This window comes from Quercus lobata, chromosome 2 (assembly GCF_001633185.2).
Source record: "Quercus lobata isolate SW786 chromosome 2, ValleyOak3.0 Primary Assembly, whole genome shotgun sequence".
In the NCBI taxonomy this organism is placed as follows: Eukaryota; Viridiplantae; Streptophyta; class Magnoliopsida; order Fagales; family Fagaceae; genus Quercus; species Quercus lobata.
In genome coordinates, this window is record NC_044905.1 from 92107112 (window position 1) to 92125395 (window position 18284).

The 18284-nt window shown below is 34.2% G+C and overlaps 1 protein-coding gene across 1 annotated transcript; it reads right to left on the bottom strand.

Moving 5' to 3' along the window:
• Positions 1–1234: 1234 nt before the first annotated feature.
• LOC115973835 (G-type lectin S-receptor-like serine/threonine-protein kinase RKS1) lies at positions 1235–17230 on the bottom strand. The gene is made up of 7 exons (XM_031094077.1): positions 16064–17230; positions 3096–3227; positions 2784–2947; positions 2265–2475; positions 1899–2136; positions 1662–1812; positions 1235–1552 (listed from the first exon to the last, which is right to left on the bottom strand). The coding sequence occupies exons 1-7, from the start codon at positions 17190–17192 to the stop codon at positions 1235–1237; spliced, it is 2343 nt and encodes a 780-aa protein (XP_030949937.1). The 5' UTR covers positions 17193–17230.
• Positions 17231–18284: the final 1054 nt, after the last annotated feature.

Genomic DNA, 18284 nt, shown 5'->3' on the forward strand with positions numbered 1-18284 from the left:
AATGTGACTAGGGTTTTCCCTTTTATACTTAAGACAAAAAATAAAACCGTACACGTCAAGCGGGCTTGGGCTGAGTTGGAAATTCTGTAGAAAAAAAAAATTTGCACAACTTTCGATCGATCGAGCCAGGCAGATTTACACAATAAATCCCGCAGCAACTTGATTCCAACTTTACATAAAAAGCATATACTTTGAGCAAGTCTAAACAAGATTAAAACGTTTTTATCATGGTTTGCCAACATTACAAAATGAAGTTCTAATACATTAGTTCCTAATTCCTTAAAACCTAACAGTTACATTAAATTGAAAACAATAAGACAAAAATATAGAATGACTATCATTAGTGTATCTGATTCCATGGTAAGTTGGGGTTAAGTGAGAACCAGTGATTTTTAATAGAATAACTGAATGAGCATATATATCATTTCTAAGACAAAAAAGTACAATTTCCTCCCCTCCCCCCCCACCCCCCTTCCCAAAAAAAAAAAAATTGTATATATATTAGTCTCAAACCCACGCAATACATGGAATAGATAATTACTTTGTAATTTTGATATAAGTACAATTTGTTCTCCTAAATTTGTTGAAAATAATTTGTTCTCCCAAAAATTAAGAGAAATGTTATGTCAACAATAGTTTTACAACCCTTCCACAACAAATCATATGTAGCAGGTTGTTATTGGTTGGCAAAAAAGTAATTTCAATGATAGGTTTTAATTAGAACCAATAACAATTTATCAACTATAACTTGTTGTGAAAACGTTGTAAACATAGCATTTCTAAAATACTAAACAATTTCTAAATTTATTTTTCATCTTTCTATCTCTAAATATAAAAACCTCACTTTAGAGTGACTTTCCAACTTTGCAGAAGTGAGGTAAAGCAATTGCAAAATATATATAGACAACAACTTAGTAGATTTATTTTTATTTTTATTTTTTTGGAATTCTAATAGAGTGGCTATTGAACAAATTTCATAACTACTTGATTGGGGAGAGGGAGAATCATAGAGTTGAAGGAAATTTGATTATTATCAGATTGGGTTTGATGGAATAATAAATGGAAAGTTGAAAAGTTAGGATACGTTAATTAAGAAATGGAGTGTTTTTTTTTTTTTTTTTGGTTGATGTGATAGAGTAATAATTGTGAAAATGTTAATTTGCAAAAGGAAGGAAAAGAAAAAGAAAGTTAGCGGGACCGATAATGTGTGTTTGTTCCACAAAGACCTTCACATTTAGCGAGCAACCAATTCAGTGATTGTTAAATCATCAACCGAAAAAATTTCTTGCTGTAAAGCCTGTAATTTGGGGTCTTTTTCGTCGCCTTCATCTCTTTTCGTTGAAAAAGCAGGCTTTTTGGGATTTGTCACAACTAGAGTTTCATTTTTTAGCATTGAGGAAACTTCCAACATTGATGGCCTATCAATTGCATTTTCCTGAACGCATAAAAGAGCTATTTGCATGCATCGAATTAGTTTACATGATGAAGTTGTATCATCTAGAGTTGGATCCATAAATTCCATGCCTTTGCCTTCTTTCCATAGCTCATATGCCTGAAATATAGAATATTGACCATCATTTTGAAATGCAGAAATATATAATACACAACAAATGAAAACAAATTCAAGATTGGTTCTAGCAATTTTTGTTAAAGTAACTTACATACTCTAGGAGTTTTACATACTCATCCAAGCCGTGATAAAAAGCAGTCCTTTTACCACTTATGATTTGTAGAAGTAGAACTCCAAAGCTATAAACATCAGATTTAGTGGAGTATACACCTTTTCGGGCGTATTCAGGAGGAATATAACCACTACATTGTTGAATTATCAAACAGCATTGTTAATTACTTAATAAGAAATCATGGGCTATAAAGCTTTATTAAGTAGAGGTACTTACTATGTTCCAACAATCCGATCTGTGTTTGCTTCATGTTCATCTTTCTTGAAAATTCTAGCCATGCCAAAGTCTGAGATCTTTGGCTTCATCTCTTCATCTAGTAAAATATTACTAGATTTTAAGTCTCGGTGAATTATTATCATTCTTGAGTATTCTTGGAGATATAGAAGCCCTTGAGTTATTCCATCAATAATGTCAATACGTTTTTTCCAATCCAATATGTTCCGTCTGATAGGGTCTATGACAAATTCCATATTATAACAATCAGTTATATAATCATATTTGACCTAATAGAGCACTAGGATGTGAAAAATTGCATTAAACATATCTCAAATATTGTAATTGGAAACAAGAAAGATATCAAACCAAAGAGGTAGTAGTCCAAGCTTTTATTTGGCATGTACTCATAGATTAGCATTTTTTCATCACTTTCAATGCAAAATCCCAAAACTCGCACAAGATTTACATGTTGTAGTTTCGCGGTAAGCATAACCTCAGTCTTAAACTCCTCAAATCCTTGCGTAGATGTTTTTGAAAGTTTTTTCACTGCTATTTCCTTTCGATTTGGTAACACACCCTGATGAAATATACACACACACTTATGATTGGTATTATTCACCCAAAAAGATACTTCAAGACATTTTCTACCCATGCTGATAAGAGTATTGCTAGGGCACAACATTTTTCATAATTCCAAACATGACTTATAAAGTCTATAAATGCTTTTATTATACACAAATCACAACAAATCATATTAACAATTGTGAAAAATGTTGTGTCCCTAATCCTATTTGGCAATAAAATATGACATTGGAATTGTTTTATAGATAGATTCATGTTTCTGCTAATTGCTTGAGTGTAAAAGATGTAGTAACAATAGTTTACCTTGTAAACAGGGCCATAACCTCCCTCTCCGAGTTTATTTTCAAATGAAAATTTATTTGTAGCTGCCTCAATGTCAGCTAAACTAAATACTTGCAGATTAGGAACACTGCTATTTGAATCTCCAGCAGCTGCTATGTTCTTAGCTTTGGACTCTAATTTTTTAGCTATAACCACAATTCCAATATTGAAAAAATAAGAATAAAAAGAAAAGCAAAGCCTAAAAATATTAATTCTTAAATCATGGGAATAGTAAGTAATCCTTCTAACCATAGATGCGAATTGTAACACAAGTAATTGAAAAAAAAAAGTTACCTTTGGATCTGAGCTTTCTCGTCCGTAAGTAACACACTAAAAGGCATAGTAGGAGAGCAACGGTAGCGGTTGTGGTCAAAATGACCACTAATAATCGCCACTTGGGTCGTCCATTATTTTCTTCCTCTTGAGCTGACATGCAATTCATTAACATAACAAGAGATGAATATGTCATAGAAGATCTTGAAACAATGTCATTCAAATTTTGTCATTTATGACAACTTTAACAATGTGTTTGGAAATGCTGGAGGAGAGAGGAAGAGAAGAGAAATGAGAAGAAATGTAGTCATTTCCTTTTGGTCCACATATTTGCAATCTACCCATATTTGGCAGATTTGAAGGGAGAGAATGGATTTTTAAAAATGGGGCCCACAACGTAACATAATATAATATGAAGTTACATATTTGTCCATAAGTGCACTTGCACCAATAGGTGTAAAATAGAAAAAGTGCATAATTTTACATATTTTTGCTCAAAATTTACTCACATCAATTCATCTATATTACTGTACATATCCAATATTGCTATAGTAACTATGCAAATATACCCGGTTAAGCTTTCTAATATTTTCTCTCTGTTCCCCTACCTCTTTCTCCTTTACTTTCTCTTCAATCTAGCAACACCCTACCCTCTTCCTCCTCTACCTTCTCTTGAATCCAACAACATGCTATGCAAATCTATACAAATTATCAAACTCATTCTAAATCTAGATCCAAATTCATCAAACCCATATACAAATTCATATAAATAATCAAACCCAAATTGCAAAAGAAGGAGAAGAAGAAGATGCCAAAGAAGAAGTAGCAACAACAAATCTGCCCAGAATCACCACTTTCTCCGCCCAAAATCTTTGCTTTCTCCACCCAAAATCACTGCCCATAATCAAATCCAAATTGCAAAATAAGAAGAAGAAGAAAGAAGAAGGAGAACAAGAGTGAGAAGAAAGAGTCTTGAGTGTTCAGAGAAAAAAAGAGGGAGTGTTAGGTGGGGTAGGTGTGAAATAATAAAAAAAGTGAGGAAAAATATTATTTAAATAAAAGATTGTGTATAATAGATAAATTGATGTGGGTGTTTTTGTAAAGTACTTGTGTAAAATAGGGAAAAAAAAAAGTGCTTATGCTAAAATAAACAGAAAACTTTAGAAGAACTGATGCAAATGCTCTAACTTCTATGCATTTTTTACATTTATATGAGCATAAAGTAAAAAACCATATATTTTCTTTTCATTTCCTTTCATATTGCAAACCAAACAAAGGAAAAAGAAATATATTCCTCTCTTTTCTTTTCCCCTTCTTTCCCTATTTCCAAACATACACATGAGAATTGATTTCTTTTCTTTTCTTTTCTTTCTCACTTCCTTGCTATTAGTCATTTCTTTTCTCTTCTCTTCCCTCATTAATAACCAAACAAAGCCTAATTTTTAAAGGAATGGTATCTCATATAGTCTAGTTATGAGTTTAAAACTTTAAATTTGGTACAATTGTGGCCTTAAAAGAGGGGCTTTTACACCCTCCAATCCCAGCTTTCCACATCAGTATTTTACAAATTAAAGAATAAGTAGTGCCACACATAATCAATCCCCAACAACCCAAATCACAAATCTTCTCCTTTCATAGATTCAGCCAGCCCTCAGGTTCCACCCATCGTTGACTGTAGTCTCCAGCGTCCTTAGTACCAAGCTCAACCCATCACTAACCCCCATTCATCCCTTACCCTGAGTTAATGAGCTCTTCTAAAACTCTCTCTCTCTCTCTCTCTCTCTCTCTCTGTCTCTCTCTCTGTGTGTGTGTAAAAATTAAACCTCCATGGCCAGCCAAAGCTTTTTATGAGCTTTTACCACCGCCTACTAGTCATCACTGCCATATTATCTCTCTCTCTCTCTTCCCAACTTTTTCCTTCTCTCTTAACCCTCTCCCTTTCTTAGATTCATCCATCTCACTTTCACTTGATTTGGGTCTCTTTGTATCTTTGTTTGATTCATCTCGTAGTGAGCGCCACCACTCCATGGTGGTAATTTAGAGGTTCTAGGTGGTCATGTTTGGTGGATTTACAAATTGGTGGTCATGGTTGGGTGTTTTGAGAGGTGTTTGGTATTGGAATACTCTAGCCATGATTTGAAAGGCATGACAAAGCCTAGGGGATTGCGAATTGGTGGTGGTGAGCAGTGGCACACCTTAGTGCCAAGGAAGCTAGCCACTATTGGTGATGGGCAATGCTTGGTGGCTGGCCAAATCTGAAAGAGTATATTGTGATTTGGTGGGTTGATGAGGATTGAATATGAATGGCACTACCTATTCTTTATTTTGCAAAATGCTGACGTGGCAAGCTGGGATTAGTAAAACCCCTCATTTATGCCACAATCAAACTGAATTTAAACTCTTAGTTTATTAAAGCAATGCTTGATAATTTAATCTTATCAATGTCAAAAAGAAATCATTTGTGCCACCTTTTGTGTTCCACTTTATATTCTATCAAATATGATATTTCTTGCGTTTGATTTTTTTACTTTTACTGTTTTATAAGGAAAATAAAATAAATATATGGTAAGTTATGATTGCTAAAGTGTAAAGTTGAATACTGTTAGGGTCATATTTTGTTGTAATTGGCTAATTTTTTGACAAAATGTACTTTACTTGTAATTGGGTAGATCTAAGATGGGTTTAGTACTTTAAGAACCATGTTGTTCAAGTCAAGTATTAAGGACTTGGAGATTGGTTCAAGAAACAAGTGAAGAAAAATTGTTCATTAAGTCTCGACAAATAGCTTAACAGATACTATCAAGACTTAATGTGAAAATTAATAGATAACTCAATCTATCAAGAATTATGATTTCAGAATTTCTAGATCTGAAATTCAGCCCAATCTTGTATATTTGTTTGGAGTTTCTTTTCTCACAATCCTAGACATATATAAAGCTTATTTTAAAGGCCGTCACACACAAATACAGAGACCAGGAGACTTATTTTCTTTGTGTGAAACTAATGCATTTATACGCCATAGGGTTTTGTAACTGAGTGCTCTCAGAACTTCATTATTGATTAATTGAAGAACTTTGCAACCAACACCATCTATTCAAGTTGCTGGAGTTAGTCACGTACTTGGGATTCATGCAAAGGGTTAGTCACAAATTGGAGATTTATGCATAAAGGGAAAGAAGACTATAACAAGATCAAGTCCAATTGGGTATTGGAGGAAAGGTTCAACTATGCATTGGTATTTTGGGATAGGCCAGGGTAGTTGGTAAGATTCCTTATACTTGTAACCACTTGATTATTGATTAGTGGATTCTTGGAAGTGGTGACCTTAAAATCACCCGGTGGGGCTTTTGTTTTGCGAGGTTTTCCCCATTTGTCAAGAAATCATTGTGTTCAATTTATTTTTTACTGCATTTAGTTGTTTTTTTTTGGTGGTGATTTGTTAGTGCCTCCACGATTTGCATACAATTGAACCTAATTAATCAACTTTGGTAATTGAATTAATTAACCAGGGTCAAGCTATCTTAACCCAACAAATACACAAAATGGGACAGAGAATTTGAATTCGGTCAATGTTGTATTGCGTATGTCATGCCAATTAGGAACTGACATTTTGTGGAATAATTCTAGTACCACATAAAATGTCACAACTTTTAACACAATCATCTTATATGACAAATTGCTCATCACTTTAACATGGACCCGCCACTCACAGTTTGTCATGTGGTTGATTGTGGCAAAGTTGTAGTCCTATTTTTGTTTCGTTTCATGGTATACTACATAGCATCTTTCTATTGTAGTCCCTCTTTTGAGGATAACTAGCAATGAAGTCTCTATCTATTTCTAAGCTAATTGATGAAATACACGAAAAGCCAGATCTTGATGGCCTACCAAGTCATTAGAAAAAAAAATCATTTAAGAAGCTGGTTGCTTTACGGCTATGGAAGAAATTTTTACACCCTTTCACTTATATCTAAGCCCACCACAACAATACAGAGAAGGTTTGAAAATGTTGTGAACTATATCCGGTGCTTATAGACTTATTGCTAAACAAAAGGACAATAATCAAAGCTCATGTGTGACGCCTTTGGGTGCAATTTTGTAACGAGTGGCTAGGAGGAGAGAAAGATTTCAACATGATTATTTGAATGATGGGGAGGCCATCGAAATTGTTAGGTTCTAAGTATTTAGTCATAAATGTTTAGGTTCTAAATATGTTGTATGTTGACAAACCGAGAACCAAAACTTGTCTAGGATTACATCTTAGTATCTTTGAAGTGTTTTAGACATTACTAAAGTTACTACAAGTCAAGATTCAAGAATATACAAGCTGCTGAAAGAAAAATACAAAATTTGTCAAGCTTGACCGATTGAGAGAAGCCTTTGATTGATCAAATTGCGAATTTGCAAAATTTTAAATAAAACCCAACAGCCCACGAAATGTTTAGGATTTGAGTCAAACACGGTTAGGTATAAAAGAAAACCCTAAAACACGTTTTTTCAGGTCTTAGGAGTTACTCTTGTAAGATCTGTGAGGTTTTGTACCTTCCAACTCTATCAAACACCTACTGGATATCAAATCCATATTGCTAGAACTGGTGGAGTAAAGTTGCAACCAAGCCTTCAGCTATTAAGTGTATTGAAGAATAAGGCATGAACTAGTGGTTCATGTGAGAGTAGATCCAGATTAAAGAAGTCTGAGAAGTTTAGAGGCCAGTCTGGTAATTGTGTTAGATTTACTACGAATTGGTATTGTTAACTGTAAATCTCAATTTGATATAGTGGATTGTTCTCTTGGGATAGTTCCCCCCAAGTTTTTTACCTAGAAACAAGTTGTTTCATTGGTTTTCCTAGGTTATTATATCATTCTGTTATTTACTTTTCTACTGTGCATGATATGTTTGATTATTGTTTAAACTAGGACTGTATAATTAACCTAAGTAACTACTTGGCTAATCAATTAGGTTAAATATATTTTGTTTTCTAGGGGTCTAAAACTTTACAAGTGCTATCAGAGCAGGCTAGCTCTTGATTAGGTAGTCTTACCTAGAGTTGATCCTTGACCTCTGCTGTCATGGATTGTGGTCACTCACTAGTGATCCTTCCCTACTTTGATGGGAATAACTATGCATATTGGAAGGTGAGGATGAAAGCCTTCTTGAAATCTTAGGATGAGAAAGTTTGGTTATTTGTGGAAACTGCTTGGGAAAAACCTACCACTCCTGTGGCTCAATGGACTGGTGCCCAAAAGGTTGCGCTAGCTTTAATACCAAGGCAATAAATGTGATATTCAATGCTATTTCCCTAAAAGAATTCAAAAAGATATCTAATGTAAAGGTAGCACACACTGAATGGAATATCTTACAAACTGTGCATGAAGGAATTAAACCTATGAAAATAAATAAATTGCAATAGTTAACTTCTAGGATTGAGAGTATCAAAATGGCAGAAGATGAGACATTTGATGAGTTTTATACTAAACTTAATGACATAGTAAACTCTGCTTTTAACTCAGTTCAAGTTTATGAGGAACCTAAGATAGTTAGAAAAATCTTAAGATTCTTAACTAAAGAATTTAGGCCCCAAGTAACTGCCATTATTGAGAGTAAGGATGTGGACACAATCCCTATGGATGAACTAGTTGGATCCCTTCAAACTTATGAGTCTGATTTACCTAAGACCAGTAAATCCAAATCAATGGCCTTGAAATCAAAAGATGATGTTGATGAGAATGTGTTTGACAATGAGATTTCTTCTATTGAAAATGCTTATCTTGCCAAACAATTTAGGAACTTTTTGAAAAATAATAATAAAATGGTCTGAAATAAAAACTTTGCTAACCATAAGAATGTGAAGAAGAATGAACAACCTAAAGGTAATCCATCTGAAAAACCTAACTTTAACAAAGATAAGGTTGGTCAATCTTCTAGCAACTCTTTAGGCCAACAATGTTTTGGATGTCAAGGTTATGGACATGTTAGAGCTAAATGTCCTACATACTTAAGGTCTAAGGGTAAAGCTATGGCTGTCACTCTTAGTGATGATGAGGGATCTGATTATGAGTTAGGTAGTGATCAAGAAGGTAAGTTCACAGCCTTCACTGCTACTACTATAGTAGATGAATCTATTGAGTAAAATGTTGAGAGTCTTGATGAGGAACTCTCTAAGAATGCTAACTTAAAAGAAGCTTCCAATAAGCTAATTAAATTATAGCTAAGATGCCATTAATGCTGAACTTTTTTTGAAAAAGATTGACACTCTAGAACTTGAAAAGAAAAAACTTTTGGTCAAATTGTTTGATGCAAATGAATTGATTAATGCTGTTAAGATTGAGAACATGACTTTGATTAAAAAGGGACTAGAAACTAAGTTGAATGTTGCTAGAGAACAACTGGTAGGACTTCTAGTTCTAAGCTTGATAACATGTTGAGTGTTCAAAAATCATCATTTGATAAGACAAGATTAGGACATGTTGAGTGTGGTTCTTCTTCTATGTTGACTTAAACTAAGTTTGTTCCTCTAGTGTCTGTGCCTAAACCGGAAGTGAGGGTTAAAAAGGAAGAAATTCTAGCCACTAGGAAAATCAGGGTAGATTTAAGTGACACCAAACCTAAGTAGCCTGCTCATCCTGTTGCTAAGAAACAACACAAGCCTCAGTGGTTTTGCCATTTTTGTGGTGGAGCTGGGCATGCTTGCCCTAACTGCTTGCATGCTAGCAAGCAAGCAACTAAACAAAATGTGTATGTGCCCAAAGCATAAGATCCAATGACACTTATTCATGAGTTGGTAAAAGCTCTTAGCCTCTATTCCAATTCTGGAGTTGATTATCAATCTCATCTGTCTAAGAACTCCAATTTCAAGCATGCATCTAAAAAGATGTGGATGCAAAAGACTCATCATAAATGAGCTTGTTTGACATGGTCCTTATGCTTCGTTTCTTGATTCTTTGGACAAATTGTTTTGTTTAAGATTTTATTTTTTGCATTTCATTCTAGGATTGATTAGGATGTTTTGAAGTTTTTTTTTTTTTTTTTTTTTTTTTTAAATAATTGTATTACACCATTTAGTGTGCGTTTGGATACTGCTTATTTTGCTGAAAACTGAAAACAAAAAAAATCATATCTCGGTTACTGTTCACTCTTAAAATTACTGTTCATAAGCCTAAATGCACTGTTCATGTCCCATGAATAGTGCACCAGGCGCTGGAATTAAAAAAAAAAAAAAAAATCAGCCAAAAACTAATTAATTTGCGTGAAAACGCAGACGCAATCCAAACAAAGCTTTAGTGTGTGATTAAGGTTGGTCAATGAACCTTTGCATTCATGACTGTGTACCTTATTTAGCTTTGATAAGCTTTGTTTTTCATTCACTAGTTTGTGATACTTTATGCTTGATTGTGTGATTTGTATTTAGTCTTTAATCAAATGATCTTGATTTTGATATCACATATTTTGATCGTAAGTACTAAAAAAACCTAGGAAAAAGGCATAAATGACTATCTCACCACTATTACTTGCCAATCATAAACACCTGTGTGCAAATCATAAAAAATGTGCTCGGTAAAGTGAAGCACTTGCACAACAAGAAAAAGGTGTTTGTAAATATAAAGGGTATTTTCTTTTTTTTCTCTTATATACCCATACATGATATGCAAAATTGTGTTTGAAAGAGAAAAAAAATATATGGTCAAAAGAAAAAAAAAATACAAAAAGAATCAAAACGCTTTTAAAATTTGATTGCATGTATGTTTCTAGGAGATGTGAGAGTTATAGGATGTAACTCTTTAGGTGATAGTTGCTTTCAAACCAATGTAATTGATGATGTAGAAATTTGAGTAAATTCTATCTACATATCACCTGTTTAGTGTTTTGTACACTTACTAGTTGCATACACTACACGCAAATCATTGCTAAATCATGTACATGAGATTGTGTGTGTTGTCTAATCTGGCCACCTTTAATTGCATATGAAGTGATGTATAATACAACTTTCTTGAATTTGGGTGGAATTTGATGAAAAATGGTTTAGAAGTTTTAAATCGAGTGATTTTTACTTGTTTGATTTTAAGTGTAAAATGATTTTGAAATTTCTAGATGTGTTCATGTGCATTTCATATCATAAAAACTGCTTTTGAGTTGGTGTTTTGCAAAATTCAAAAATTTTCACTGATTTGATTAATTGAAATAGACTCTTAACCAATTGAAAATGTCTAGTTTTTAAGCCAAAACTCTATGCCTGGTTTGATCAATTGAAAATTCCTAGTTTGCCTATTCGATCGATGCCCAATTCCTCTCGACCAATTGAAATTTAAATTTTTTGAATTTTAAAGGCTTTTGATAGATCCGTTTTTGTCCTATCTCGCCATTTGTCTTTGACTCCTCTCGATCCCTCTTAGAACAAAAAAAAATTTTGTATCGAAAATTCCTGGTTTGCCTATTTGATTGATGCTCGATTCCTCTCGACCGATCGAAATTTGAATTTTTCGAATTTTAAAGGCTTTTGACAAATCAGTTTTTGTCCTATCTCACCATTTTTCTTCAACTCCTCTCGATCCCTCTTAGAACATAATTTTTTTTTTTGTCTTTTTCCAAGTCAAAGCTTTAAGGTTTTCTTCTACATCATTGGTAAGACTCTTTTACCTTTTATTTATTATTATTTTTTAATCAAATTACAACATAACATGCATGAATCATTCAAATTTCTTAAAAAAATTTTACTTAGAAAATTTGGGATTTTTGATATTTTTGGGTGTTTTGATTTGAAATGGTCAATGGGTTTTTGTCTATGCATGATATATACATGATTCCTATGCTTGAATTTCAAAATTTTCATGATTCTTGAAAATTTTCAAAATTGGGGTTCATGTGTTCTTGAGTAAATTGGGGATTTTGTTCAATTGGATAAAATTGGGTAACATTGATCTTTGTAGTTGATTGATTGAATGTTTATAACATGTTTTAAACCTGTTGTGATGATCAATTTGTGTTTTTTTGAAAAAGTAGGGTTTATGTTCTTCATAAATTGGGGATTTTTGATAAAACTTGATTTTCTTGATCAATTTTCAAAATTCTTTGATTTTGAACACCTCAATGCATTTGTTTCATGCATCATACGAGTATGTGCATCATACATCATGTAGATTTTCAAGATTGCATTCCTGTATTCTGTTTATCTCTCTAATGCAGTTTGCCCTTGTGTTTTCTTGTGTTTTTGTTTTTGTTTCTACTCCTTAGAACTTAGACATGGCTCCCCATGTACAAACTTAGTGTCTCCCCATGTAGCCATAATTAGAAAGTTCAACTCTAACTTGTCTATCCACTTTACCACTGTGGTCACTTCTTGACTACTTGGATAAGGGGTGATAAGTATCAAATCACTGAGTAGTGGCTGATGCTCTCACAATTCCTTTTGTACGTCGCCCTACTTATCTATACACTGACCCTCCCTCTCTTAGTGTTGTGTGGCAAACCAATGATATTGGAAGATGAGCCTCGACTTGAGTCTAGTGAACATATTGAGGAAAACTATCCTTTGTTTAGGATTGCATGTCATAGTATCTTTCGTATCTCTCATATACATACGATTACTATTAATCGTTGTATATTCTTCTATGCCCTTGAAACTAGTGCTTCCATGTGTATTCGTTCTCTTTTCATCCAAACCATTGTAGATGTCAACAGAAACACTTCCAAGAAACGGATCTCTTATTCCCTGTTTCAATCCTTAAGATCTTAGAACATCTAGTATTTGTGTGTACCTCCTCTTCTAAGCTTGACCATCAAATAGCACCTATTGGAGCAACCTTTCTGAAGCAAAGAAAGCTCAAAAGAAGACCCTAGCAACAAGCAAGGGAAGGGGAAAGCAACAAAGAGTGGATCCTCCCCAAGGAGATGTACAAATTGATCCTTTTGTGGATCCTATTGTTAAGGTTGAAGATAGGGATGAGGATACTTCTACTGCTGGTACTTCTAGAGTTGCACCATCCCTCCGCTCCATGCTAGAGAGAGTGCTCGAGACTCAGTTGTACACCACACCATGATGGAGACCTTTATGACGACTCAGGAAGCCCATGGACAACTTTTAGAATCATTGATTACAGATGTTGCTACTTTGAGAGTTGAGTTCAATGAGGATAGGAGTTCTTTTCCTCTACCTCCACCCTTGGATGATTGAGATGATTGCCTTTGGCAATACATAACAAAAAGGGGAAGTAGAATAGGTAGGGGGAAGAGTTCTTGTACTTAGGGGGAGTTTGTTTAGTTTGTTTAGTTTTGTTTAGCTTTGTTTAGCCTTTTCTTTCTCATTTATTGTTTTTATTATTTTGTTGTGTATTAACTTGTTTCACAAACTTGATGCTTTATGAGATATCTCGGTTTTCGTTGGTTTCCTTGTTATATTTTTGTTTTGTGATTCAAAGTTATGTTTATACTGTATTTTCCACACATGCTTTTTTGGTTTGTTTTCAGTATTTTAGGAATTTATAGGTTAATTCTTTCATTATGCTGCTGCCTATTATTGCAACTTATAGATAGTAGATTGTAATTGAATTGTGTTGGGCAAATTTCTTATAATTGGGTTAGTTCTTGAGTTGAGCAATACATTTTGTATATAAGTTTAGTCATTGATTACCAAAGGGAGAGATTGTTAGGTTCTAAATATTTAGTCATAAATGTTTAGGTTCTAAATGTGTTGTATGTTGGCAAACTGAGAACAAAAACTTGTCTAGGATTAGATCTTGGTGTCTTTGTAGTATTTTAGATATTGCTCAAGTTGATACAAGTCAAGATTCAAGAATGTACACATTGCAAAAAGAAGAATTCAAAATTTGTCAAGCTCGACTGATCGAGAGAAGTCTTCGATTGATCGAACTGCGAATTTGAAGAATTTTAAATAAAGCCCAACAACCTGCGAAATGTTTAGGGTTTCAGTCCAACACTACTAAGCATAAAAGAAAAACCTTAAAACACATTTTTCAAGTTTTGAGAGTTACTCTTGTTAGATTTGTGAGGTTTTGTATCTTCAAACTCTATCAAGAACCTACCGGAGATCAAATCCATATTGCTAGTACCATTGGAGTAAAGTTGCAACCAAGCCTTCAGCTATCACGTGTACTGAAGAATAAGGCATGAATTGGTGGTTCATGGAAGAGCAGATCCAGATCAAAGAAGTCTGAGGAGTTCAAAGCCTAGTTTGGTAATTGTGTTAGATTTACTACGAATTGGTATTTTTGACTATAATTCTCAATTTGATATAGTGGATTGTTCTCTTGGGATAGTTTCTCCCTAGGTTTTTTTACATTGAAACGAGTTGTTTCATTAGTTTTCCTAGGTCATCATATCATTATGTTATTTACTTTTCCACTGTGCATGATATGTTTGATTATTGTTTAACCTAGGATTGCATAATTAACCTAAATAACTACTTGGCTAATCAATTAAGTTAAATATATTATGTTTTCCAAGGGTTTAAAACTTTACAAACATTTTTACAAGCCTTAGCCAAAATTTGGCATTATAGCCCTATCAATGCACTAGATACAGAATCAGGCCTAATGAATCTTTTTTCCTTAATTAAACACATTGGGACATCCAAAATATTGGTTTCTTAATTATTTTGGCTAATACGATCATATTTCAAGTCATAATGATACTATTTGATAGACATGGCAAAACGGACCAAAATTTGCTGACCTGACCCAAACTCTCTTGTTTTGAACTTGCCTGAACTCAAATATTTTGGCCCAAATATAAATGGACCAACCCACGACCCGCTCGTTTTTTTTTTTTGTGGGCTAACCCGGTCTGACTCGACTAACCCGTGACCTGACCTGACCCATTTTAGACTACATGCCAAGGTGCATAGACATAAAGCACTACACTAACACTATTTAGCCATTTAGTAGCCTCCAATGGCAATGGCCATACTCCCATTTATTAAAAAAAAAGTTAATTAAAAGGAATAAAAATAGAAAAGGCAAAAGTATCTACAACTACACGTCTATACTACTAAACTTCTAACACTAAGTTAAATACTAAGTAGTTGAGGAAATAAATACAAAAGGAAAAAGCATTTACAACTACTCGTCTATACTACTAAATGTCTAACACGAATTAAATACTAAGTAGTAAAGAAAAAAAATACAAAAGGAAAAATCATTTACAACTACACTTCTACACTGCTAAACATGTAACACTAAGTTAAATACTAAGTAGTAGAGTTAAATACTAGGACTAAGTTACTAAAATAAGTCTAAATAGCATAAAACAAAACTAAAGTAAAAGAAAAAGTCCAAAAGCCCATATCATTAGTGAATTTTGAATTTGAAGTGTGTAAACTTAAAATATATAGTTTTTGTGCTCCTTGAAATCTATCTCCCTCTCAAGTTGTAAATTTGTAATTATAAGCATTATGCCTGTGAGTTATTAACATGGAAGATTTTGTTATTATGAGTGTAAAGAATTTTCTACATATATGCACAAAACTATCAGAATTGGAAGGATATGGAAAATTTTATGTTTTTGGTTTGTTTGTTTTTTTCCCTTCACATGTATAGTAGTAACACAAAGAGTCTAATAACAGTAGGTGCCCACTTAACGAAAAACAATAAAGGGTATTATGTACAATTTGTTTCCTTGATTGATTTGATTTATTCTCTCTAAAAATTTGGCATTTATTTATTTTATTTATTTATTTATTTTCCATGTGTAAATACAAGTTGGCCTGAACACGTCTAACCCGCCCACAACCTGATTAGCCCGACTCATTTTCAACCCGTTTAAAACAGTCAATTTTTGAACTTGACCCATTTAACTCGTAACCCGGTTAACCTGGCCCGATTCAACAGACTGCCATGTCCACTATTTGATTCTTTAAAAATGTGGGCAAACTGTTTTTTGAGGAAGCAAAAATGTGGGCAATTAAATTAACTTTCTGGCAAGAGAAAATTTAATTTAAAGAAATAGAATACCAAGAGTGCTGCATCTCTTCCGTACCTGCTAAAGAAAGTGCCCAATTATCATCATATGGGATTTGCCACACAACGTAACCAAGTAGCTTCTTCTCTCTGGCATAAGAAACCTTCATTCTGATAGCCTCAACATCATCAAAGCCAATCCAAGTCGATCCGACTGTGCAGTAATTTACTACATATGTAGCATTATACATTATAGCAGCCCCATAGCTCTGAACATAACTCTTGATTCGATAATACCTGATGGCTCCACCACCTTTAATTGCAATGGCGGCAGGACCTGTTGCTGGAGCACCTATTCCGTTTTCATTGGGGTTCTTTAGCCTCCATGCATAGCCATAGAAAGGCAATCCCAAAACCAACTTGCTAGCAGACAAGCCTCTACCAATCCATGCACCAATACCATAATCCGTGTTAGCGTTACTCGATGGGTCATATAAGGCTGCAGAAGCACCGGTATAGTTTGACCATTCGGGCGCATGGTATTCATAAGCATTAACATGGACCCAGTTCAAGTTACTCCGAATCGAGTCCACAGGGAAAGAAACTGAATTTAAATCTGGCGAGAAATGAACAGCAGCAGTCAAAATCAAGTCTTTCTGGCTAGAATTCTTTGCCTCAGAATTCACAGCCGCACGCCAATCTTGAAATAGCAATCCCATATTGGTCATGTCGGAGCTAGTGTTCGCGGAATCCCAACCAAAGTCTAGGCCTTGAAAGCCATAAAGTCTTGCTATCTTTATTGAAGAGTCTATGAAAGATTTTCTGTAAGAAGCCTTGCTGACCATATTTGAAAGGGTGGTGTGGTTTGCCCCTGCACCACCAATGGAAAGAAGAGTGGTGACTGATGGGTTCTTTTGTCTAACAGTGTCTGTGAAGGTGAAGAAGTATTGCTTATCACTGGATGATACAGAGAGCTCGTAGGAGGAATAGTTTACATCAGCAAAAGCGCAAATAAGGTGAGTAAAGAGGGCTGAGTTTATGTCTGAAATGGGAGACCCGGTGCGAGAGTACCAGTAACCTGATTTGACCCAAGTTTGGGCTTCTGAAGGCATCAATTCTGAATAGAGAAGGATATGGAAAAGCAGAATGACAATTTTGGACATCATGTATGAGGGTACTTGATTCTCAGGAGCAAATATAAGGTGCATACAGAAAAGTCACCAAATTAATTGACAGTATTTGTGCAAGGAGAGGATTTTGTGAAGTGCGAGTACATTTGACAGGTGAGATTTAAGAGGGAGAAGGAGAAGAGGCCAGAGGAGGAAGACGGTGACAAATTAGTAGGTCATTGAAGAATGGCGTGGCAACTAATGCTTCCACTGCATCCTGCATATGATAGAAGGCCAAAGGTGTAAGTATGAACATGACTTTTTTCTTCTTGTGATTATTCAATTATCAATTAAAGAAAATGAGTTTTGATAAGAAAGAAAGTAATGTTATAGTTAAACTTGGGATCTACCATAATGCCTACTCTCTATGAGAGTCCGGAGCAGTGCTCATGAACTAGGTAAGAATTGCCCACTGTTTGAGAGTACCAAGCAGACATACTTATTGCTGTGACCTTGCAATCACCTTAAAGTGGAGATATAACGCTCTCTTTTTCTACTGCCCCCACACCACGTGTAACTTTTTGTCTTTATCACGGATAGTCTTCATCTTTTTTCCTGTATTTTTGAGAAATATAGTACGTGGTGTCTTCTTTTGAGTTTTCTTTTCAAAGTCAAGAAACATGATGTGAAAAGGCTGGAGAATATTGATCAGTTGGAACCTAACTTTTGGTGGGGAATATTTACCAAGAAAATGTATTGGGTGGGTTGGTAAAAAAAGTTATTAGACCTGAAAATAGAGATGTAATATTGACAATATTTTTAAAATATTTTTATAATAAATTTTAGTAATAAGTTGTTAGTACTTCTAATCTAAACTCACTATTTAATTATCTTTTTTAGCTGCCTCACACCACATGTAACTTTTTGTCTTTATCACGGATAGTCTTCATCTTTTTTTCTTGTCTTTTTGAGAAACATAGTACGTGGTCTCTTGTTTTGAGTTTTCTTTTCAAAGTCAAGAAACATGATGTGAAAAGGCTGGAGAATATTGATCAGTTGGAACCTAACTTTGGGTGGGGAATATTTACCAAGAAAATGCATTGGGTGGGTCAGTAAAAAAAAAGTTATTAGACCTGAAAATAGAGAGAGAGAGAGGTCTAATGTCCACAATATTTTTAAAATATTTTTATA

Bases quoted from the DNA above. Each gene is read 5' to 3' on its own strand.
- LOC115973835 (XM_031094077.1), bottom strand. From the start codon at position 17,192: ATGCACCTTATATTTGCTCCTGAGAATCAAGTACCCTCATACATGATG. The intron at 3,228-16,063 runs GTACGGAAGAGA...ATTGCATGTCAG, and splicing joins TTGGGCACTTTCTTTAGCAG to CTCAAGAGGAAGAAAATAAT. The intron at 2,476-2,783 runs GTAAACTATTGT...ATATTTCATCAG, and splicing joins GTTATGGCCCTGTTTACAAG to GGTGTGTTACCAAATCGAAA.